At 53.4% G+C, this 22,787-nt stretch overlaps 3 protein-coding genes across 7 annotated transcripts in view; all 3 read right to left on the minus strand.

Annotated features, from left to right (window-relative positions):
* The window catches only part of KRI1 (KRI1 homolog), a 9,378-nt gene extending 2,652 nt beyond the window's left edge, over nucleotides 1-6,726 (minus strand). The window contains exons 1-16 of one of the 2 annotated variants that reach the window (XM_081498244.1): nucleotides 6,612-6,726; nucleotides 6,422-6,495; nucleotides 5,711-5,816; nucleotides 4,932-5,037; nucleotides 4,238-4,292; nucleotides 4,103-4,149; nucleotides 3,689-3,785; nucleotides 3,520-3,597; nucleotides 2,936-3,072; nucleotides 1,919-2,045; nucleotides 1,728-1,823; nucleotides 1,457-1,627; nucleotides 623-698; nucleotides 445-533; nucleotides 236-362; nucleotides 20-150 (exon numbers count right to left, since the gene is read on the minus strand). In XM_081498244.1, coding sequence (XP_081354370.1) covers nucleotides 20-150; nucleotides 236-362; nucleotides 445-533; nucleotides 623-698; nucleotides 1,457-1,627; nucleotides 1,728-1,823; nucleotides 1,919-2,045; nucleotides 2,936-3,072; nucleotides 3,520-3,597; nucleotides 3,689-3,785; nucleotides 4,103-4,149; nucleotides 4,238-4,292; nucleotides 4,932-5,037; nucleotides 5,711-5,816; nucleotides 6,422-6,495; nucleotides 6,612-6,705 — 1,611 coding nt within the window. In that variant the 5' untranslated portion in view covers nucleotides 6,706-6,726. Of the gene's footprint in view, nucleotides 1-19; nucleotides 151-235; nucleotides 363-444; nucleotides 534-622; nucleotides 699-1,456; nucleotides 1,628-1,727; nucleotides 1,824-1,918; nucleotides 2,046-2,935; nucleotides 3,073-3,519; nucleotides 3,598-3,688; nucleotides 3,786-4,102; nucleotides 4,153-4,237; nucleotides 4,293-4,931; nucleotides 5,038-5,710; nucleotides 5,817-6,421; nucleotides 6,496-6,611 lie in introns of both variants that reach the window. The other variant, XM_081498242.1, reaches the window with a different exon arrangement.
* Nucleotides 6,727-7,173: 447 nt separating this feature from the next.
* On the minus strand, nucleotides 7,174-9,574 carry CDKN2D (cyclin dependent kinase inhibitor 2D). Of its 2 annotated transcripts, none has more exons than XM_081498253.1 (3): nucleotides 9,520-9,574; nucleotides 9,087-9,242; nucleotides 7,174-8,113 (listed from the first exon to the last, which is right to left on the minus strand). In XM_081498253.1, exons 2-3 carry the CDS (start codon nucleotides 9,225-9,227, stop codon nucleotides 7,754-7,756), a joined length of 501 nt encoding a protein of 166 aa, XP_081354379.1. In that variant the 5' UTR covers nucleotides 9,228-9,242; nucleotides 9,520-9,574; the 3' UTR covers nucleotides 7,174-7,753. The 2 variants fall into 2 exon arrangements, with proteins under 2 accessions (XP_081354379.1, XP_081354380.1); XM_081498254.1 differs by having other exon boundaries at nucleotides 9,087-9,331.
* Nucleotides 9,575-11,125: 1,551 nt separating this feature from the next.
* On the minus strand, nucleotides 11,126-21,949 carry AP1M2 (adaptor related protein complex 1 subunit mu 2). Of its 3 annotated transcripts, none has more exons than XM_081498251.1 (12): nucleotides 21,737-21,949; nucleotides 20,320-20,476; nucleotides 20,055-20,122; nucleotides 17,922-18,052; nucleotides 17,663-17,810; nucleotides 17,431-17,557; nucleotides 16,597-16,739; nucleotides 16,445-16,516; nucleotides 13,778-13,936; nucleotides 13,084-13,209; nucleotides 11,971-12,046; nucleotides 11,126-11,538 (listed from the first exon to the last, which is right to left on the minus strand). In XM_081498251.1, the coding sequence occupies exons 1-12, from the start codon at nucleotides 21,776-21,778 to the stop codon at nucleotides 11,516-11,518; spliced, it is 1,272 nt and encodes a 423-aa protein (XP_081354377.1). In that variant the 5' UTR covers nucleotides 21,779-21,949; the 3' UTR covers nucleotides 11,126-11,515. The 3 variants fall into 3 exon arrangements, with proteins under 3 accessions (XP_081354377.1, XP_081354376.1, XP_081354378.1); XM_081498250.1 differs by having other exon boundaries at nucleotides 16,597-16,745; XM_081498252.1 differs by having other exon boundaries at nucleotides 17,431-17,810; nucleotides 21,737-21,859.
* Between the last annotated feature and the right edge of the window lie 838 nt (nucleotides 21,950-22,787).

The raw sequence follows: 22,787 nt of genomic DNA on the forward strand, positions 1-22,787 counted from the left end.
GGGTCCCCCGGGGTCCCACCTCCTCAGTGCTAAGTCCAAAGTCGCAGGGCACCACTGTGCGGTACTTGAAGCGACAGGGCAGGTCATCAATGATGTCCTCGTAGTCCAGCTGGTAATACTCATCCAGGTACTCCTCGAATGTCTTGTCCCCTGAGTGGGGACAGAGCTAGGTTGTCGGGGTGTGCTGGGCCCCAGGGAGCCCCTGCCTACCCACGGGCACCCGCCTGGGCCTCACCAGGGTCAAATACAGGCTTCTCCTGTCCCACAGCTGCAGCAAAGGGCGACTTTCGCTTCTTCTTGCCCAGTGAAGGGGCCTCTCGCTGCTTCTTCTGGGGCTGGCTGGGGTCATAGTCGGCGTCCATCTGCCGGGACACACAGGTCAGGCCTGCCAGGGGACCCTCTGAAGCGGCCCCCCACCCAGGTTCCCATGCCCAGGGCACCTACATTGAAGTCGGGGTCCTCGCAGTGCAGCTCCTGTTGGCTCCAAGCTCCACCTTGCTCTGGCCCAGCCCACGTGTCCCAGTTCCAGTCGTCTGGTTCAGGCCAGACGGGCGGGGGGGTGAGTAGGGGATCAGTAGGCCAAGCACCCCCACCCCCAGCCCGGTACCCCAAGTGACCTCACCTTCCAGCCCTTCTTCTTCCTCAAACTGCGGCTTTTCCTCCTCCATGGCGCCATAGTACTCGTCCCCGAAGCACTTCTACGGGGTCGGGGCCGGGAGGGTCAGCAGGGCCCATTCCCTGCCAGACATTGGTGCTCCTGCACCTTCTGTGGCTCCCCAGCGCCGCCCCCCAGGACCCAGCTCCTGATGTGGGGAGAACCATGTGTGTCTAGGTCCCTCCACACTCACTTCTTAGCTCATCTTGCCCCATCGACCCTCCTGCTCTCTGCCCCATTCCACTGGCTAGTAAGGGCAAATATTGCTAACTGTGCCACTTATAAACACCTACTACATACCCAACACTGGGCTATGTCTCACTGCATTCTCATAAGCACCCCAAAAGACAGAAACTACTAACAAACACAGAACCTGAAGCTCAGGATTAAGAGGCTCCTAGAAAGTGAAGGTTTAACTTCAACTACACAGCACCTACCCACTCCACTTTTCACCTGGCCCATCTACTCATCCTTACTTGCCCTTCTATGAACCCCCAGGCTGTTTCCATGGTCTGAACCTGTGTTCCCTCTCCCAATACAACAATCAACACTAATGGCTCAATAAATGATTTTAAAGAAAATACAGCGACCCATGGTTCCTTGAGCATTTACCAAGTTAATTAGCATTCAATATTTCTCACAGCCCTGAGGTAAACGCTGCAGTTTGGACCCACTTTACAGACAGGAGACACAGGATTAGAGAGGTCAGGTCACTTCTCTGAGCCAGAAAGGGACTGCTCACTCCAGAGCCACACTTGGAGCACCCAGCTGCACAGCCAGGCTGGGGCTCCGGGGCCGCACCTGCATGAGCTGGTCGTGCCGGGCAGGGTCGAAGTCCTCCTCCAGGTCCTGCTCTTCAAAGCCCAGCATCTCATTGCCTGTGACCTGCCGCAGCCTCTCCAGCTTGGCCAGGATCTCCTTCCTCTTCAGGTTCTTCAACTGCTTGAGTTCCTCCTGCTTCCTCGCTTTCTCCTGCAGGCGGCAGGTCAGCGGGAGAGGCAGGGTGTCAGCAACCCCCTCAACCCCTGCAGCCTGCACACCCCCCCCAAAAGCCACCCCGGAAGCCGCTTACCCTCTTCTTCCGCTCCCGTGTCTCCTCCCTCTTCTCCTTCCTGCGCTCATCCTTTCGGCGCACAGAGGAGGCGATGCTCCGAGGGTAGGTCTTGACCTGTGGGCACCAGAGATGATTCTGGGTTCCTTCCCTGGCCTGGGGCCCTCCGGCTAGGTCCTCCCCAGCCCCCTGCCCTTGGCCCAGCCACCCACCGAGGCAGAGTCTGGCTCCTCAAAGCGGAAGTTGTACTTGAGCTCAAAGTCCTCCTGCTTCTTCAGAAACAGTTCCCCCTCGTCTGACGAGTCGTCCACAGCCAGCTGGACCGGGGGACCGGGGACCCTGAGGGATGAGATGGGGGGGGGGCTGGGGGGTCAGCAGAGCTCCTGCACTCCTATGTACCAGTGTGTTCATGTGCTTAATCCTCACAAGAACCCTCTGCTAGGGAGCCACTGTTACCCCATTTTACCGATGGGGAAACCGAGGCATGGAAATCCAGGAGCAGGGCCCCCTGACCCCAGAGCCCACACTCTGGGTCTCTTCATCAAGAAAGGCCAATTCTGGGGACTTCCCTGGTGGTCCAGTGGTTAAAACCTGTGCTTCAGCATGCAGAGGGCACAGGTTCAACCCCTGGTTGGGGAACTAAGATCTTGCATACCGTGTGGTGCAGCCAAAAAAAAAAGGCTAACTCGGCTGCTGTTGTTCAGTCACTAAGTTGTGTCTGATTCTTTGCAACCTCATGGTCGCAAAGCCAGGCTCCTCTGTCCTCCACTATCTCCTGGAATTTGCTCAAACTCATGTCCATTGAGTTAGTGATGTCATTAAACCATCTCATCCTCTGTTGTCCCCTTCTCCTCCCGCCTTCAATCTTTCCCACCATCAGGGTCTTTTCCAATGAGTTGGCTCTTCACATCAGGTGGCCAAAGTATTGGAGTTTCACCTTTAGCATCAGTCCTTCCAATGAATATTCAGGGTTGATTTCCTTTAGGATTGACTGGTTTGATCTCCTTGCAGTCCAAGAGACTCTCAAGAGTCTTCTCCAGCACCGCAGGGGATCTTCCCAACCCAAGGATCAAACCCATGTCTCCTGCATTGGCAGGCAGATTCTTTACCACTGAGCCACCAGGGAAGTCCCTAACTCTGTTACCATCTGTGTGATATAGTAAACACCCAGTGCTTTTTCCTTTCTGGCCAGTGCTGTCTCCAGGTCCCTGGGGGACAGGGGCACTCACCTTTCCTCCTGTTCGTCTTCCTCCTCCTCCTCTTCCTCCTCCCCTTCTTCCTCATAGCGTTTGTTGAGGATGTAATCTCGCAGGAAGCGCTCCCCCTCGTCCAGCTCTGGGTTGTTCCAGAATTCCCTGAGGTGAGTCTAGGGGTGAAGGGTGTGTGATAAGACCCAGGTCAGGGACTCAGGGTCAGCGAAGCAGGAGGGTGGGGGCGTGAATTGTGGGCACCCAGTGGATATAAGTGACTGCAGCTTCACAGCCAATCTATGAAGTAAGTGGGATAATCCCCATGTTATAGATATAAAAGCTGAGGTCCAGAGATGTGGGGCCCCCGTCCTCAGAGGATGTGCTCCTGGGGACTCCTCTGGGGGTCCAGTGGTTAAGACTCCACGCTTCCACTGTAGGGGGCATGGATTCGATCCCTGGTTGGGGAACTTAAGATCCCAAAGGCCGCGTGGTGCAAGGGAAAAAAAGAAAAGGAGCAGACTATGTGCTCCTGGTTGGCCACTCAAGGGTCAGTTTCCAGGAAAAGGCTGGATGGAGGCAGACTGGGAAGTTTAGGGGGTCAGTAACCAGGGATGGGAACTCACCAGTTCTTTCAGGGTGTCGGGGTTCTGAATTTCCTTCTGCCCCTTCAGCCACTCAATGTAGTCAGCATCCTCCTGGGCCTGAGGGATGGCCAGCGATGAGGATCTGCGGGACACCCCTGGTGCCCCCTCTCCGCCACCACCCCTCATCCCACTGGGACACAGCACCCACCTTCTCTTCTTTGCTTTTAGCACGTTTCTGCAGCAACCCGGAGCCACCTTCCTCGGCGCTGTCTTCATCCTCACTGTCCTCCACAAATGCCCGGAAGCTGCCCAAGCAAGAAAACAAGCCTCAGGATGGGTGCGCTGACCCTTCCCGCTGCCCCAAGATGAGCCCTATCTACTAATAAGCCCTAAGCTCCTCCTGACCAGCCCAGAGCGGTGCTGTGACATACAGCCCATGATCAACCCCATCTCACAGATACAGAAACTGAGGCCCAGAGACAGCAAATGACAGGCCCAAGGGCACACAAGTGCCCATTAAGTGGGCACATTAAGTGACAGAGCTGGATTTGAAACCTGGGCCCGCCAACCTCAGAGCCTCAACTCTTTTTCACTTGGCGGCTCAGCTGGCTCCAGGGCTCACCTTTCCTTCAGCTGTTTCTGTTCTTCCACATAACTCTTCGACGAGGTCTGCTGCAGAGAGAGTGACAAGGGCCTCAGACCCAGCCATGGGCCCCTTAGCCCCCCAACCCTCCCACCCAGCCTCTATCCCACATACCTGGAGTCTCTGATCGGAGGTTTCCCCATCTGAATTCTCCTCATCGACATATTTGCTGGGCAAGGAAGGATGAAGTTTTCAGAACAGACTCCCCCTGGCCTGTCTGTCACTGTGGGGTGGGGGGCCCTTAAGAGCAACAGTTGGGGCCTCCCTGGTGGCTCAGTGGTAAAGAATCCGGCTTCCAATGCAAGAGGAGACACGGGTTCGATCCCTGATCCAGGAAGATCCCACATGCCTTGGAGGAACTGAGCCCTTACGCTACAATTATTGAGCACGTGCTCTAGAGCCTGGGAACCACAACTACTGAGCCCACCATGTCGAAACTATTGAAGCCCAGATGCCCTAGAGCTTGTGCTCTACAACAAGAGAAGCCACTGCAATAAGCCCACACACCACAACTAGAGAGTAGCCCCTGCTTGTCGCCGCTAAAGAAAAGCCCTCACGGCAATGAAGACCCAGCACAGCCAAAAATAAATAAATAAATAAAAATTATTAAAAGAGACAAAATTTCAAAAACAGAGCAACAGCTGGGGGGTGGTGGCAGTGGGATGCAGGCAGGTCACAAGCCTCCTGCTCTCTGAGGTTCCTCCAGCTCTGGTTAGTCACTGGCTTCTTCCCACCCCCGCCCCTAAGTCCCCCATGTGTCCACATGCCCCGGGATGGTGGAAGTAGAGGAGTTAGGCTGTCCCCTCACCCTCCTTTCTCCAGGATAACCTTCCTCTCGTAGTCCTTCAGGTACATGGGTTGCACCTTCTTTCGCTTCTCAGGTGCTGGCTCCTCTTCGCTGTCTGAGGACGATGCTGCAGGGCCACCACAAGACACCTGTCATCACCCACATCCACAACCCCCTTCCTCCCTCAGGCAGAGAATAACTGTGCTGGGCCAGAGTCAGATGGAGGTTTCAAATCCCCGAGCCACCAGTTCCCAGCTATCAAACAGGCATCACACTTGCTACTACTTGGTGATAACTGGTGGTGATCACTCGGTGAGTAATTCACACTCAAAACAGTGCCAGACACACAGGTCATAACCCTGGACACCTTAGCTGATTAATAATCAGTTTTTTTTCTTTTGGCTGTGCTGCGTGGCATGTGGGATCTTAGTTGCCCCACCAGGGATGGAAGTGCAAAGTCTTAACCTCTGGACGACCAAGGAAGTCCCTCTGCTAATCAGTTCTGACTTGTAGGTGAAAAAAAAAGTGAAAGTGTTAGTCGCTCAGTGTCCGACTCTTTGCACCCTATGGACTGTAGCTTGCTAGACTCCTCTGTCCATGGGATTTCCCAGGCAAGAATACTGGAGTGGGTAGCCATTCCCTTCTCCAGGCGATCTTCCTGACCCAAGGATTGAACCCAGGTCTTCTGCATTGCAGGCAGACTCTTTACTGTCTGAGCCACCATGGAAAGATTCATTAAATAGCCACAACAGCTTCTAAGGCAATGAGGACTCAGGGTCCCACAAGAAGCAGCCGCAGACCTGTTCGCTGATAGAAGGTGGCATCTTTCTGATAAATGCGGGGGTCCTTCTTCTTCAACAAAGAGAGAGTCCTGTAAAAGTCACGCTCTTGCTGGGGGTCAAATTCCTAGAGCAGAAAAAGGGGGTGGGGACAGACTTCAGAAGGGGGCTGTGATGGGGGCAGTAAGCAACAGGGGCAGGAGGGCTGAGAGGGTGTGGGAATTAGGGTGCAGGAAGGGGTACAGATTAGAAGAAGGGAGAATCCAGCTGAGTAGAGGCAGGTAGGGGGAGGGCTGGAGGGCTGGATCTGAGTGGGAGGGAGGGTCAAATGGGTGGGAGAGGGGACCCCGTGGGGGTGGATCACACATGAGTAGAGGATAGTAAGCAAAAAAAGGTAGCAGGCAAGGGGTGTTGGTACTTCCTGTTATCCATAAGGGATGGATGATACAGGGGCAGGTGGGCAGAGAAGGCATATGAAGAACAGACAGGAAGGGCTGGATGGCTCAGTGAGTCTGGGAAGATCAGGGCTGGCGTGGAGAAAAGCTGGGTGCTCCATGTGGCAGAGGGATGCCCCATTTTGGGGACAGAGGCAGATAGGGAGAAATGGTTAGACTGTCAGGGATGAAGGCGCGATGGGGTTGGAGGTTAGCTGCCCCCTGTAAGTCCGGGCCAGGATGAGACAGGGCCCTTGGACACCTTCCGCAACTCCAGGACGGAGGCGGAGAAGCTCACCACGTGCTCGTCGCTGGAATCAGACTCGGAGCTGGAGTCGCTGCCACTGTGCCGGTCCCCGTAGCGATCTTTCACTGTGGGACAAAGATGCGAGCCCCCGACCCAGGTGAGCCTGGGGGACCAGATCAAGCCCCACCTGCTGACCGCCCGACACGCGCCGGCGCCCCACGCGCATGCGCCCCTCACTCACGCCGCTGCAGCTCCTCTCGCTCGCGGTAGCGGCCGTACCGCGCTGCGAACGCCGCGTTCACCCGCAGGGGCGACGACCCGCGCGGCTCCGGCATGGCTGCTCTCCGACCCACTGCGCACGCGTCAGGAAAGCACCGCCTCTCCGGAGGCGGGGCTACGCACAGTTTACTTTAAATAGGGGCGGAGCCTCCTGGGCCGCACTGAACCCTGCCCTGGGCCCTTCCGGGATCTCGTTCCCTGGGTCCGCAGTCCCCGCCCACGTGCCACGCCTCTGCGGGGTTAGGCTGAAGCCACCGCCCAGCCCACTCCCCCACCCTCGGGGCTCCCGGCACGCAGCTGACATCTGGGGGCCCTTTCTCCACTCGCGGTTTCCTGCCTCCCTTCCGTTTCGACAGCGTAAACCGCTGCCCCACCCAGCTCACTCACTCCTGGCGCCCTGGGAATTACCACTCTCTCCCCTCCTCCAAAGCATCCACGATCCGCGACCCCCAGGGCCCATCCCCACAAACATCCTGGACAAGCGACTCTCCATCGCGGCCTCAAAAATGACAAGCCACCCGCGCTGTGGTCATGCACAAGTCTTAATTTAATGGGTAAAAACATTAAATTACACACAACAATATTTTCCATAAAGCTTAATAAATAGACATTTTTTTAAACGCTGTACAAGGGACTGGAAATGAAGCTTTCAACAAAATATGAATGAACTCATACTACCCTTTTATCGATTTGGAACACTCCCCCCTCCCCCATGCCAGAAAGCAGTGTGCACACTTGAGGTCTCTCTCCGAGTACAGCCGGCCAAGGTCGACAGGTTCCAAGAGCCTTGGAAGAGATGACCTCACTCGAGGGCTGGGGTTTTAAACGCTCTGCCCTTGGGACTCAGTCTGTAGGCGTGGAGGAAACTGAACCGTTTAGGTGGCTGTTGCCTGTAGGAGCCCTTCTCTGCCCAACACACCAAAAGGGGTGAGAAAAAAAAACGAGAAATGCACGTCAAACACACACACCCCAGAAATCAACACCAACAAGCCACAAACCGGTGCCCCTCGGCAGCGGGCAGGAGGAGCAAAGGGAGAAAGTGTTTCTTCCCTCTTCTGACACAGAACTAATCTGGGTCCTGCTGCCGGAGTGGGTGGCCCCAGGTCACAGGGGTGCCACCGTATGACGCTGCAGTATGTCCATGAGCTCTTGGGCCCCTCTCCCCCGTGCCAGCTCTAGGGGTGTGAGCCCCCTGGCGTCCCTGTGGTGGAGATCAGACTCTGCAGCCAGGAAGCTGACCACAGGGGTGTGGCCCTCTCTCACTGCCAGGTGGATAGGGAGCGCCCCAGTGCCATCGGGTGCGTTGACATCGGCGCCGTGCTCCACTAGCACTTTTAGGGTGTCGAGGAATCCAGTGCGGGCTGCATCGTGGGCCGGAGTGGTGCCCGAGGCGTCCTGGACATTGGGGCTGGCGCCTTGCTTCAGGAGTTCCAGGGCAATGGTGGGACTGCCGAACATCATGACCTGGTGGGGGGATGGGGGGTAGATAGAGAAGGGTCAGGGAATCTCCAAAGGAGGAGGTCCGGGGAAACCGCTGACTGGAGAGAGAGGTCATTCAGGAGTTGAGAATGCCAGATATAAGGTTCTCAAGAGAAGGAGAAGCTCCGGGGAACATAAACTTCCAGGCAGCTGTTGAGACCCCAGAGAACAAGATCTCCTGGGAATAAGGACCTTCAAAAAACTGGTCACTCCCCGCTAGGGTATAGCCCCTCGTGGAGATTTTCAAGGAACCTAAGACCTTCCCCCAAGGAACCAGAGACACTTCTCCCCACAGATGGGAAATCATCAGGAAATATGAACCCCACCAGGAAACAGACCTCAGAGAACAGTCCCCTCCAGGAAACGGAGATGGCCAGGGAATTTAAAACTCCTTCTCCAGGGAATTTCCCCCTCCCATATAGTAGGGATGCTCTCTGATGAAATGGGGTTCCCCTTTTGTAAATGTCCCCAAGGGAACAGGGACTCCCATGTAATCTGTGACTATTCCCTTATTGGTACCCCCCCCAAATATGCCAATATGAAAACCCCGCGGGAACAGAGATTCTCCCCCACAGGAAACTGGATACCTGTCAGAGAACCCCCAGAAAATGGGTACACCTTGGAAATAGGAATCCTTCCTTCCTGTGGTCGGATCGTCCACAGATGCTCCAAGACATTGGAGCTGCCCTCATGAAACTCCGATCCAAAGAAGCTGAACGCTCACCCAGGGAATAAGAACTTCTCCAGGGAAACTGAATCCTTCGCAATCAGAGAACAAGGAATCCTCCAAAGATGGAAAGTTCTCCCCTCCCCCAACCTAACCCCATCCACCACCCACCTAAGAAAGGGGACATCAGGGAGCCAAGTCAGCCCAGAGATGCAGGAACAGACCTCAGTCGGCTACCAGTGGGAACAAGCAGAGAAGAGGGAAGGAGTCTGCGGGCTGGCCCGGGCTCACCTGCAGCGCCGTCTTGCCAAAGCGGTTCAGAACGTCTGGGTGCACCAGCTCGCGGTGCAGAAGGCGGCGCACCTCCTGCACGTCTCCTCGGGCCGCCGCCCCGCTCAGCCGGTCGCCGGCGTGGACCTCTTCCAGCAGCATGTCGATACTGGCGGCCTGCGAAGCCCCCCGCCCCACCCCGCGGCGGTCAGCGCGGGGGAGCCCACCGGCGCTGGCCCGAACAGCCCTCCCGCAGCGTCCTCGGCCTGCAACGAGGCCCTGGGTCAGACTCTCCTGTCCGGGTCTCGGGTGCGACCCCCGCCCTCCCGGCCGGCTCCTCCCCCTGTCAGCCGGTGGGTAGAGAGGGGCTGAGAGCCCGGGCCCAACCCTCCGCTAGCCCGCAGGGCCCTGCCGGGCGCCCGCCCCTTGGGGGCCGGGTCTCCCCCCAACTCACCCTCCCTCCTCCTCGACGGGCGGGGTCTGTTCTGAGCCGGCGTCTCCGCTGCTGTGGAGCAGGCCGCTAGGGGGCGGAGCCAGAGCTCTCGAGGCCCCGCCCCCAGACGCCGCGGATTTGTTTTCTTATGAACTTGCTACGTTGTAGCCCAGCCGCGTTGCCCGGCTCCCGACCCTGCAGTGCTCCGCCCTCCTGGCCAGCGCAGCCAATGGCCACGAGTCACCAGGGAGGCTTTGGGCGCCGGCGTGGGCGGGACCGCCTCTGATTGGACAAACTGCGGCGACCGGTGGACCACGGACAATGGCGGGGTTTTCGGTTTTTCAAACGCGACGGGCGGGCGGGAAAGAGGGCCCGTTTAACTGACCCAGGGGAGAAAGGTCAGGCGCAGGGTAGCGCGGGCTGCTCCGGGACCTCGGCTCCTCCGAGGGAAAGGGAGGCAGGGCTGGGGCCGCCCAGTCTGGAGTTACAAGGTGCGATAATATTTGTTAGTTCTTACTGTGCAGAGCGCTTTATTTCATTCATTCACTGTGTGCCGGAGCCGTTCCTGGCCCTGGGGGGCCTGCATTCGAGCTACTAAGTAATTTTAGTGTTAAGCACCGTTTGGAAAATAAAGCATGGAAATGGGGTGAGTGAGAAAGGAATCACGTTTGGCTCAGATTGCGCCAGCCCTGGCGCAGCAAATGCAAGGGCGTGGAAGAAAGTTCATTCTCCAGCTGCCACGTGGGTGAGCCTGGGAGGCGAGAGTCGCGTTGGAGGCTCTTAACAGAGGCCTTCAACAGTGGGGCCTTCACACATTTACTGACCCCCTACTGTGTACTAGGCACCCCAGTGGAGAGCAAGCCGGGTGCCTCCTGGCTGCTGGATGCTTACCTTTTAGAGCTGGAGATGACAATAAATATTTTCAGAGTGATATACACTGTGGAGCTGACAAAACGAGATAAATAATAGTGTCTTAGGAAAAGAAGGCTTTGAAATAGAGAGGTCGGGGATGGCCACCCTGAGAAGGTGACATTTGATTTGAGGCCTGCAGGTGAGGGAAGGAGCCATGTGGCTCTCGGGAGAAACATACCAGATGGAGGCGCTACAGATTCAAAGGCCCTGAGGTGGAAGCATGTCTAGTAAGTCCAGGAAGAGTGAGGTATAGAGGGAGAGAAGAGGGAGGAGGTGAGGGCTGAACAGGCTTGTGCGCTGTGGTGAGCACTTTTACTTTTTAAAAAGAATGGGGAACTTCCCTGGCGGTCCAGTGGTTAAGACTCTGCATCCGCTGCAGGGGGTCCAGGTTCAATCCCTGGTTGGGAACTACGGTTCAGCATGCTGCCCTGAAGACAAAAAGCAGTGAGTGGAACCCTGGGAAGCTTCTGTTATTGAGGAGCCACGATCTGGTTTAGGAGTTAATAGGCACCCTCTGGTGGCTATGATGGGAACTGGCTGTCATGGAAGAGGGAAGCCCAGAGCCTGGGAGACCAAGGTGGGGGCAATTGTGAGGGCCCAGATGAGTGATGACCAGGGCTGAGAAATGGATATATGTTGCCCACTCTTATCCCAGCACTCCAGGGACACCCCTGGCATCCCCAGGCCCCAGCCAAGAAGTACATAACAGCAGCTAGATTCATCTTTTTAATGCCATCCTAAAACTCAGAAATGGGCCAGCGGGGCCTCTGGGCTCAGCAGCTGTGGAGGAGGGACTCCCCACACCTCCTAAGGCAGGTCACTGCAAGAAGGCACTCATGAGGGGAACTTCAAGTCCCTCTTCTATTTCTTCATATAAAATTGGAGGAGGGGGAGGGATGAGAGTCGGAGAGCTGGAGACTATCACTCCCAGCCTACCAGTAAAGGCAAAGGGTAGGAGCAAGTCAGGTGCTGGGAGTAACAAACCAATAATTCAAGGGCTGCCCTCACACACACACACACACACCCCATCTTCCCTCCTTCTCTAATGGAGTCTGTAGTTGGAGCCTAGGGAGACAGCCCAGGTTCAAGCCCCCACTTCTCCCTTCTAGCTGGTACGAAGTTGATAATCTGCAGGGAAACAATGAGCAGGGACCATCTCAGAATTGGGGGAAGGAGACAGAAGGACAGCACCCCCACCCACAACCCATCCCCTTCCCCAGTGCTCACGATCAACCCCACAAGTATATAACAGGGCTAAGGATGGGCTCAAACATGGCGACTGTAACCACAGCAACATCCCTGTTTCCAGGCAATAGATGGGGCTGCTGTGTGTTCAGTTGCTTATCCAAACCCTACCACCACTACCCTGGAACATGCAACTGTCCCCATTTTAAAGACAGGCAAACTGAGACTCGGGAGCGCACACTGACAAAGATAGGATAGACCTGGGGGCCACGCCTGTTGGTTTGGGAGCCCTCTGAGACAAGATGTTTCAAAGCCCCAAGACCATCCCCATTCATCTCCTTGTCCCTGTCATCTCAGGGAGCTGGGCCGCCTTACCGCCACTCTGGGTGATATAGCGGACCCAGGGCAGGGCCTGGTAACCACTCTTCTCAATGATCTTCATGTACCGGACCTGGAAAGAGATGAAAGGAGGTGGCCCAGGGTAGGGGGAGAGAGCAGGCTGGGGCCAGGGGAACATAAATAACACAACTTCCGGGAATAAGAAAGCACAGCCTGGGAGGAATGAAGCAACGAGGCTCAGGGAAAAGATGTGACCAGGACAGTGTATGTGTGTGTGGGAGATCAGGTGGTCCAGGACAGTGGGAAAGATGGCACATTCTAAGAGAATTGACACAGTACAGTTTAGGTACAGAGCAAAATTAGCGGGGAGGAGAAGGGGACCCAGGCTGAGATGAGAAAAGGCAACACCATGGGACTTCCCTGATGGTTCAGTGGTTAAAAATCTGCCTGCCAAGGCAGGAGACCCGGGTTCAATCCCTGATCTGGGAAGATCCCACATGCTCTGGAGCAACTAAACCCATGCGCCACAACTACTGAGCCTGTGCTCTAGAGCCCAGGAGCCACAATGAGTGAGGCCACATGCTGCAACTACTGAAGCCTGTGCGCCCTAGAGCCCGTGCTCCACAAGAGAAGCCACCGGTGAGAAGCCCACACACCATAACTAGAGAAAAGTCTGTGCAGCAATGAAGACCCAGCACAGCCAAAAATAAATAAAATCATTTTTGAAAAAAAGAATCTGTCTGCCAATGCAGGGGACATGGGTTTGATCCTTGGTCCAGGAAGATCCCACATACCAAGGAACAACTAAGCCTGTGCTCTCCAACTACTGAGCCTGCATTCTGCAACTACTGAAACCCTCAGGCTCTAGAGCCCACGCTCTGCAACAAGAGAAGCCACCGCAATTGAAAAACTAGCCCCTACTCACTGCAACTAGAGACAGCTCACGCACGACAACAAAGACCCAGCGCACCCAAAAGTTGAAATTAAAATGTTTGTTTAAAGAAAAAGCAACACTGTTCCAGGAAAAGCAAGAATGATTGTAAAGGAGATGAGCCAAGCCAGGGAACGGAGGTGGTCCAAGCCAAGAGATGAGAGAAAGGGGGACCCACCAAGGTCAAGGAGAGGAACCACCCTGCCCCCTTCCCTCACCTGGATCCCGGAGACAGTGAAATAGGGGATCTCAAACTTCACCCCAATGGGGGGCCGGCCCTCTACTTCCTCCTTCTCCACGCTGGGGAGGCCAAAGTGGGCACGCATCAGGTACTCCTTGCCCCCCTGAGGGAACATGGGGGTATCAGACATATTGAGGGCCCCTATACCCCAGACCACTCCTCATGGCAACCCCTTGGGGGCAGGCTTTGCTCTCAGCCCATTTGACAGACCAGAAAGTAAAGGCTCTGGGTCAAAACTCACAGACGAAGCCTCTGACAGCAAAGCCTAGTTGGGGGCCTTCTGGTGATCATCTCCCATTTTCCAGGGGCCAATGAACATCCCCCAATCAAGATCCCAAAAAGAGACCAAATCCTCCAGCAGCCCAAGGATGTGGGTAGCATGATCCTGTCTATTTCAAAGATGGACACAGTGAGACTTCATGAGGGGAAGTGGGGTCCCCAAGGCTGGGTAGCTCAGAGAAACAAGGGTAAGGAATCTGAACCCAGGGCTGGTTTCCTCAAGATCTAGGACAAGGAGAGCTTAACCATGCTGAGAGCTTAACCATCACCCAGTTTTACCATCTGCAAAGGACAGCCATTTGCATGCATACGTGGCTCTGATTTATTCTCTACTTTGCCCTCACTCATCAAGGGCTGGTCCTCCAGTTCCCCGGCCCGTCCCCGAGGCTCACCGGGAAAGACTTGATGCTCCAAATAACCATGTTCTTCTCTGGCACATACTTGGCACTGCCCACACTGGTCTTGAAGCGAGGGGAGTCGGCATCACTGGGTACGGGCACAGATATCTCTACGCCGTTAGCCACCGACTGCTTTTTAAACTGCCCCTTGGCCTGTCAGTGGAGAGAATGTGGGGTGTGAAGAGTGCATTCATGTAAATAGGGACCAAGCCCTTTCTAAGCGCCATCTTATCAAGAGCCCAGAAGTGGGGACCATGATCCTGTCCATTTTCCAGATGAGAGAACAGAGGCAGAGAAATTAAGGCATTTCTCTGGAGACACACAGCCAACAAGGGGCAGAGTCACACCCACAAGAGACTCCAGCATTCTGTTTTTGGTGCCTTCAGTTTGGAAAGTATCGTATATACCTTTTCTTGCTTCAAAATGTAATCCCTCATTTGAGCAGCTCCTAGGGCAGGCTCACCTCTCAGCCCATTTCACAGACAAGATAATAAAAGCTCCTGGTCAAGACTCACACACTCACACTTGCAAAGCCAGGATGGGACCCTCAGTCTATCAGAGTTTTCTATGTTTTTTTTTTGGCTGTGCTGCAACGTGCAGAATCTTAGTTCCCCAGTCTGGGATCAAACCCATGTCCCCAGTAGTGGAAACTCAGAGTCCTAACCAATAGACCACCAGGAAATTTCCAAGTTTTCATTTGAAAGCTGGCATCTACAGAGCCCCTACCATGTGCAGGGCCCTGTGCCAAGTACTTTTAAACCTCTCACTAATTTTCTAAAATAGGAGCCATTCCAAAGGTCCCTTTTACAGATGAAGAAATTGAGGCCCAGAGAAAAAGAGCACTTTGCCTGAGTTGTGTAGCTGGTAACCGGCACAGCACAGAGATTTGACTTGAGCCTGTGTTCTCAATCCTCACATACTCTGCTTACAGATAATGTTATTACATTATAGCTAGATCCAGATCCATTTTGACATGCGCAAGCTTTTAACTGCTCTTACTTAATCATCTGGTGCCAGGGGGTGGGGATATATGAGAGGTAGGATTGGTGCAGAGGACCTGGAGGTGAAACAGGGCAGGGGATGTTCTTTCTGAAAGGCACCAACTTTTTAACATTTATTTTTATTTGGCTGTGCCAGGGTTTCGTTGTAGCATGTGGGATCTAGCTCTCTGACCAGGGATCAAATCCCGGGCCTTCTACACTGGAATTTCAGAGTCTTAACCACTGGACCACCATGGAAGTCCCAGGAAGGTACCAGCTTTAGTGGCCCCTTCTTCTTTCCCTGCCTATAGAGACAGGGACTTTGGGGAGCACCAACACCATCCCCCCCTAAGTGACTGTCCACATCATGAACCAGTCCCCCTGAGACTCTAAGACTGGGGAGCAAAGTTAAATCTGAGAACACAGACTCTTGAGCCAGGCAGACCCAAGTTCAATGTGCCTCCTCCCTTCCTAGATGAATGACATCTTAGTTCTTCTGGGCCTCTTTCCCCATCTGTAAAGGGGGCTAAGGACTTCCCTGGTGGTCCAGTGGTTAAGACTCTGCATTCCCAATGCACAGGGCACAAGTTAAATCCCTGGTCAGGGAACTAAAATCCCGCATGCAGTATGGCGTGCCCTCCCCTGCCCCCCCAACTTTTTTAATTAAAAAAGAGATTGGGAAAAAAAAATTTTTTTAAGGGAGGGGAGGGATTAACTATATGTTCTGGAGAAGCTCTTGTTTGGGGGACTGGGGACATGCACAGGGCTATCCATGGCAATGTGAATCGGAGAAGCCAAGAACTGAAAACAACCCATACAAGAGACAGGACAGAAGATTCTCATGGTGGAATATTCTACAGTCACCGAAATGGATGCCCTATGCTACAGGTCCTGGGATTCCTCTTAAAAGTCGACATTACATGAAGAAAGCAAATTATACAAAAAAGTCATATAGCAAGAGTTCACAGATATAAAGGTCAGAGATGGCAGAATGAAGTATTTGCACTTACAGATGAGGGTGGCAAAATTACAAACAAAAGCGAAGAAACGATTTACATGAAATTCAAAATTGTGATCACCTGTGGGAAAGGGTGGGGGGAGCCATGATTGGGCAAGGGGCAGGTGGGGGTTCAGAGGTGCTGGTTGAGCCAGGCACATTCAATTAAGCTGGGTGGTATGATATGATGATATGGTATGACAATGATAACATTGGTCTTTAACACACTCTACGGTTTATATACATACATGAATATAAATGTAAATTCATAAAGTAAATTTAAATGTAAATTTAAATTTATAAAGTACTATAAATGTATATTTTTAAAGTAAATAAGTAAAATAGATCATGTGTCACACGGTGGTGGTTCAGTAATAAGGGAAAAAAACAGAGCAAAGAAGGGAGGTGGAGGAATCAGGAAAGGCTCCTGAGGAGGTGACACTGAAGCAAAGAACTGAAGGAGGTAAGGGAAAGAGCCAGGGGGATATTTGGGTGGCTGGGGACAGAGTGCTCCAGGGAGAGGGGATAGTCAGGGACCATGCCTGGCATGTTTGAGAACCAGCCAGGAGACCTGCGTGGCTGGAAGGAAGTGATGATTGGGGAGGGAGGTGGGAGATGTGGTTAGACTGCTGAGGGGGTAGGAGGGGCGATCTGAGCACTGTAATTATTACCCCGGGGGCCCACCTTGACCATGATCTCCACGCGGCTGTGTGAGAATTTCTCAATGACCGATTCAATCCAGATCAGCGGCTTGACCTGCAGACAGAGGAAGAGGGAGTTCTCCAAGGCTCTGGGGTCAACCCTCACCCCCAGCCAGGGGCTTGACTCTGCCTCACCTGGGTGCTAAGGCGGTAGGACATGAGCTCAAAGTCACCATCAGGAGGGATGAAGGAGATGGTGCGGTCATTGTCAAAGCGAGAGAGCCGCACACACTGGTGGAATTTCACATCCTCCAGTTCCACAGACTTGTTCTTGCTCCCTGAAACTCAGAGCCGAGTTAGCGGGGTGACACTGGAGCCCAGGGCAGGGTCCTTTTGCTTACCTTCCCTGTCTACTGCTACGATCACCCCCATATTACAGATGAAGAAACTGAGGCCCAGAGAGGATGAGTAACTTGTTCGGGGTCACCCAGCTGGCCAGGAACAGAGTTGGGATCCCCAGTGAATCAGGCCCTTGCTGTCAGGATGTTATCCTGTGAGTGTTAGTCGCTCAGTTGTGTCTGAATCTTTGTGATCCCATGGACTGTAGCCCACCAGGCTCCTCTCTCCATGGAATTCTCCAGGCAAGAATACTGGAGTGGGTAGCCATTCCCTTCTCCAGGGGATCTTCCCAACCCAGGGATCAAACCCGGGTCTCCTGCATTGCAGGCAGTCTTTATTGTCTGAGTCACCAGGGAAGAAATGTAATGCTATTCTGTCTCCTACTCCCACTAGAATGTCAGCTCCGTGAGGGCAGGGATTATTTTTTCTTTTCTGCCATGTCCTTGTGCCTGGCACTCAATAATGAAGCAGAGTTGTTTGCGTTAAGGCACGAGCAGCTGCAGTACTAGTCAACACCAGTAGAGGGCGGGCGAGTACTATTTCAGAATTGACTGCTGGTCTCTGGGTACCACCCACCCTAGATGAGGCGAGGTCTCAGGCTCCCCATTGCACCCCCTTCCAGAAACTTACGGCCAGTGAGCTCGAAGAGTACACGGTCGTTGAGGCCCAGCCGCAGCTCTGGCATTCCCGACAGAAACACCTTGAGCTTGATAGTGCCCACGATCTCACTCAGCAGGACACTGCCGTTGGCATTGACCTGAGAATGCAAACATTGGTGATGTGGGAGGCGGTTAACAAGCATAGGGCTCCCTCTCCTGGCCCTTGGCTGTAACGAGGGCGGGGCAGAGGTGTGGAGGCTCACCAGCAGGTTAACGGACTCTATGACATCGATGAAGACCTCATTCTTCTTGTACTTAATGCCCTCCGAGCGCCAGGACACAGCGTTGGTGACAGTGGGTGGCACTCGCGACTTGCCCGTCTCCAGCTTGTTGCCCTGCTGCGTGATGTATCTGGCAGGGGGGGCAGGGAGATGAGCAGGTAGGCCCAAGGATACTTCCCCGACCTTTCCCAGGTTTCTTCCACCCATGGCCCACCCTGTGGCTGACCCACGGCCCACTCACTCCTGCAGGATTTTGCTGTCTGTGGTCTGTGGGAAGCCAAAGTCCATGAGCTCATCCAGCAGTTCATAGACAATGACAAAGTTGTCTCGGATACTCTCCTCCTCCAGCTCCTTGAAGTATTCGGAGAATACCTGGGGGTGTGAGGAGACCAACCCCACAGAGATGTGGCTCGTGTGGCTGGGTAGCTTTGGGCTGGGTTCCCACTCATCCAGCCAGCCACCCAATAAGCAACTATTGAGTACCTACTGTATACCAGTGTCAGTACATTAATGGTGAACAAAGCCAGCAAGGTCTTTGCCCTCCTGGAACAGTCTTGAGGGGGAATGGACTGGTAGTGAGACTAATACTATCCAACATGTAGAGTGCAATAATGAGGAAAACAAGTGAAGTAGGAACCCAGAGGCAGGGAGATCCAAGAAGACTTCCTGGAGGAGGGGTTGGAAGGACTCAGAATGGTTTTTTGTGTGTGTGAATCATGGATTGCCGTGTATTTGGTGATGTCAATGGACCCACCTCAGAATAAGGTTTGTAAATGCATGAAATAAAAGATACACACACACACACAACACAAAAGACACAATATGGGAATTCTCTGGCACTCCAGTGGGTAGGACTCCGCACTTTCACTGCTGAGGGCCCAAGTTCAATCCCTGGTTGGGGAACTAAGGTCCTAGAAGCCAAGCCATGCAGCATGGTCAAAACAAAAACAAACCAAAACAACCCCATAAGATGGCAAAGGAAAACTGTTACACTACACAGAAATGCATCTAAGTTCATGGATTCCTTGAATTCCATCCAGGGGCCCTTGGGACTTGGGGGACCCCCAGACGGGAACCCTTGAGTATCTCCTCAGCAGATAATCTGTCATGCACCCAATACTGGAAACCCCATTCCTCATCCTGCTCCAGCTTCTCTGGCCTTTTTTCTGTTCCCACCTCAGGGCCTTTGCACATGCTATGCTCACTGCTTAGGATACTCTCCTCACACAGGCTGCTTGTGACAGGCCTTAACTCCTTGGTGAAGCCACCACTCTCCCTTGACCCCTGTGAGTATCAGGGTGAGACTAGCACCCACCCAGTAACTGGTTATCACAATGTCCCCTTGAATATCCTTCATGCCCTTTAACTCCTGAGCACAGGCCAGGACCGTGCCTGCCTTATACACAGCTGTGTGTCCCTCCTCTGCCTGGCAGAGAGGAGACAAATCAATACAGATCTCTTATTTGTTGAAAAGTATCCCAAAAATCCCTCCGGGAATTCCCCAGCAGTCCAGTTGTTAGGACTCAACCCTTTCACTGCCAAGAGTGTGAGTTCAGTCCCTGGTCGAGGAACTAAGATCCTGTAAGCCAGGAGATGACCAAAAAAAGAAAAAAGTACTTTCTCAGCCACTTCTTCAGGGTCAGCCTGCCCTCACACCTTGGGGATGTACTATCTTTTGTTTACCAAATAAAATTCTGAGCAGTTAAAAAAAAAGTACTTTCTCAATCATTGAGAATGGCATATAGTAAGTGTTCAAAAGATTACTATGTGATCATATGATATGACATAAGTGGTAATGCTAACAATAATACCAAACTTTTATTAGGCACTTACTGTACACTAAACACTGTTTTCAGTGCTCTAGAGCTATGAATTGGATTGAATTTTTTTCTACAACAACCCTGAGGCAGGACTAAACCCAGTTTATAGTATTTCTTTCCTTTTTTTTTTCAGTTGTACCTTGCATCAGGTGGGATCCTAGTTTCCTGATCAGGGAATTCACGCCCCTTGCAGTAGAAGCATGGGGTCTTAACCACTGGACCATCTGGATTAAACCCAGGTTAGAGGCACAGAGAGAAGTAACTTGTCCAAGGTCACACAGCCAGTAAGCAGGGGAGCTGGGTCTGGAACCCAGTATTCTCGGGTTCAGATTTGAGGAGTACACCCTCTCGGAGACTTCCTTGCTTCCTGCCCCATAGGGAGAGTTGATTCCACAACTGCTGATGAGAACAGAGTGCTGGGGCTTTGATGGTGGCACCCCCTGGGAAGTCAGGGAAGGCTTCCTAGGTGGGGTGGATCCCGAAAGAGGCGGGCAAGACAGGTGGACAGACAGACCAGTCGGCCAATAGAAGGCCAATAGAAGGCCAGAACCTACCTCCACTGTCTTGTACAGGAAGGAATACACTAGGGAGGCGTTGGCATTCTTCAGTGTGGTGGCCACCACTGGGGGCAGCGAGGTTAAGGAAAGGCAGCATTTTGGAGAATTCCAATGGTGCGTAGACCCTGAAACGCCACCCTGTCCACTCCCACTCTCCAACCTGAGCCACTGCTGTGTCGTGCACCTCTCATCCCAGCCCATCATCTCTGGGCCTGAGATGCCACCACCCCAGGCCCCCAGGGACCCATCCGCGGCCGGATACAGTAGAGGTTGCTGTATTTGATCCACAGGAAGTGGACCCGTCCGTGACTTAGCAGTGGGGTCAGGGCGCCTTCCTCCTCCCGCTGCATGAGCAGAGGCATGAAGTGATCGATCTCGCTCATGGCCACATCACCCTTGTAGTTGCGGCTGATCAGGGGCTGAGGATGAGCAGAGAAGGTCTGGTCATTGCTGGGATCCAGGGACCTTCCCCCTGGGAAGATCAGAGTGCCAGGTTCTGACCCTACTTGCTGGTTGAGGGGACATGGACAAGGCTCTGCCTCTCGGCACGTCAGTTTCCTCCTCTGCAAAATGGGCTCATGATAGCAGCAGCCAGAGCATCTAGAGCCCTCACTGACACCTCAGCCGTGCTCTACTAAACCCTGGATGTCTGCTTACTTATGTCGTTGTCACCACAACCCTGTGAGGTAGGTGGTCTCACCATCTCCATTTTACACATGGAGAAACTGAGGTATGGACCCGGTCCATAGCCAGCGAGGAAGCTGGGAATTGAGTCAAGACACCCTGGCTCCAGAATTCCTGCTCTTGAGCAAGGTTTCATAGGCACCAAATCAGCAAGGTAGGGGTGATGAAAGAAAAGAAAGAGAGAGGAAAAAAGCAAAGAAAGACGATTATGTCCATTTATCACTCACAGTTCATATAGCTCTGCATGGCAGGCAGTAAATGGTTAATTTTAATAATATTTACGTGAGGAGGTTGTTTAGTCCAGTGTTTAGAACGAAGAGGGTACCCAGTGCGTCCTCACACATCTTAGCCCTCACTATGATTATTATCAGGAATATTATTCTCATCACCACCGTTACTATTGCTGGGTTTCCCAGGTGGCATTACTGGTAAAGAACCCACTTGGCAATGCAGGAGACCAAAGAGATGCAGGTTCGATCCCTGGGCCTGGAAGATCTCCTGGAGGAGGGCAGGGCAACCCACCCCAGACAGAACAAGATGAATGGGAGGGGGCGCCAGAAAGAGACAAGGCACCCCACAGGGGAAGTACGGTCTTCTGCCCCGGCTTTCTTCCTCAAATATCAGTACAGTGGATGATGACGCTGATAGAAATAATAATTTCAATCGATTGAACGCCTATTGTTTGCAGCACAGCCACTGTACTAAGTGACTGCATATGGCTGTATTAATTCTTCTTGGGTGGGGACCTCTGTTATTCCCATTTGTACACACAGGGAGACTGAGGCTCAGAGAGGCGAAGCCCCTTCCCTCAGACACACCGCTAGTAAACAGTGGAGGTGAGGTTCGACGCGGGAGTCCCAGGAATTGGGGGAGGGGTGTTCCCACGCCCCCAGAGCTTTCCGGGGCCTCGCTGCCTGCAAGGAGGGGCCGCCCGTTGGGTCCGAGAGGGAGCAACCTCCACCTGTCGATCTCCCACTCCCTGCACCCAGCCTCACCTTGCCCTTGACGTCGAGGATGAAAACAGCCGAGGCGGACATGGTGGCGGCCGGCGGACCTGGGGGGTGGGGAGGGAGCGCCGAGAGGCGACGGTGGCGCCGCTTCCTTCTTCCTGCGGAAGCACCCGCGCGCAGGTGAGCAACCAGGTGAGCGCGTCTTAAAGGGGAGGGCCACCAGGTGAGCTGCGCCTTCGGCCGACGGGAAGACGCTGCGGGGGCGGAGCGGGGCGGAGCTTAAGATGTGAAACTGCCCCGCCTCACTTTCCCTTTGCGCCCTGGAGTGAGGATGGGCGGAGACCCCAGATCAACCAATTCTCCCTCCAAGGAACCGAGTATCTATCCATGCATCCATTCATCCATCCAACCACCCAACTATTCATCCATCCACGCATCCACTCATCTTGTTTCTCCTGACTCTCCCACACTTATGTCCATCCCAACAGAGCAGGGACTTAGTCCTTTTCATGTCTGTGTCCCCAGGGCCCAGTGCTGGGTGCTCAATGTGTGTGTAATTAATTAATTAATACATGCTATCAATATTTGCTAATTAATTTATTCTTTATTTCAGTGACAAGAACTGTGAGTTACACTCTTAGCAGGAAAAACATAGCTGCCTTTTTTTTTTTTGGTGGATCTTAATACCCTGACCAGGAATCGAACCCATTCCCCCTGCAGTGGAAGCACAGAGGTTTAACCACTGGACCACCAGGGAATTCCCCAAGTAGTTTTTATTGTTAATCCTAATGTTATTCTTTCAAAACTTTTTTTTTAACTTTAATTTTTATACAGTTTCTAAAGGTCACACTCCCTGGTGGCTCAGACGATAAAGAATTTGCCTGCAGTGTGAGAGACCCAGGTCCAATCCCTGGGTCGGAAAGATTCCCCTGGAGAAGGGAATGACAACCCACTCCAGTATCTTGCCTGGAGGATCCCATGGATAGGGGAACCTGATGGGCTACAGTCCATAGGGTCGCAAAGAGTCAGGACTGAGCAACTAACACTTTCACTCCATTTACAGTTATTACAAAATATTGGCTATATTTCCTGTGTT

This window comes from Giraffa tippelskirchi, chromosome 6, assembly GCF_054371585.1.
Source record: "Giraffa tippelskirchi isolate mGirTip1 chromosome 6, T2T-mGirTip1v1.2.pri, whole genome shotgun sequence".
Classification (NCBI taxonomy): domain Eukaryota; kingdom Metazoa; phylum Chordata; class Mammalia; order Artiodactyla; family Giraffidae; genus Giraffa; species Giraffa tippelskirchi.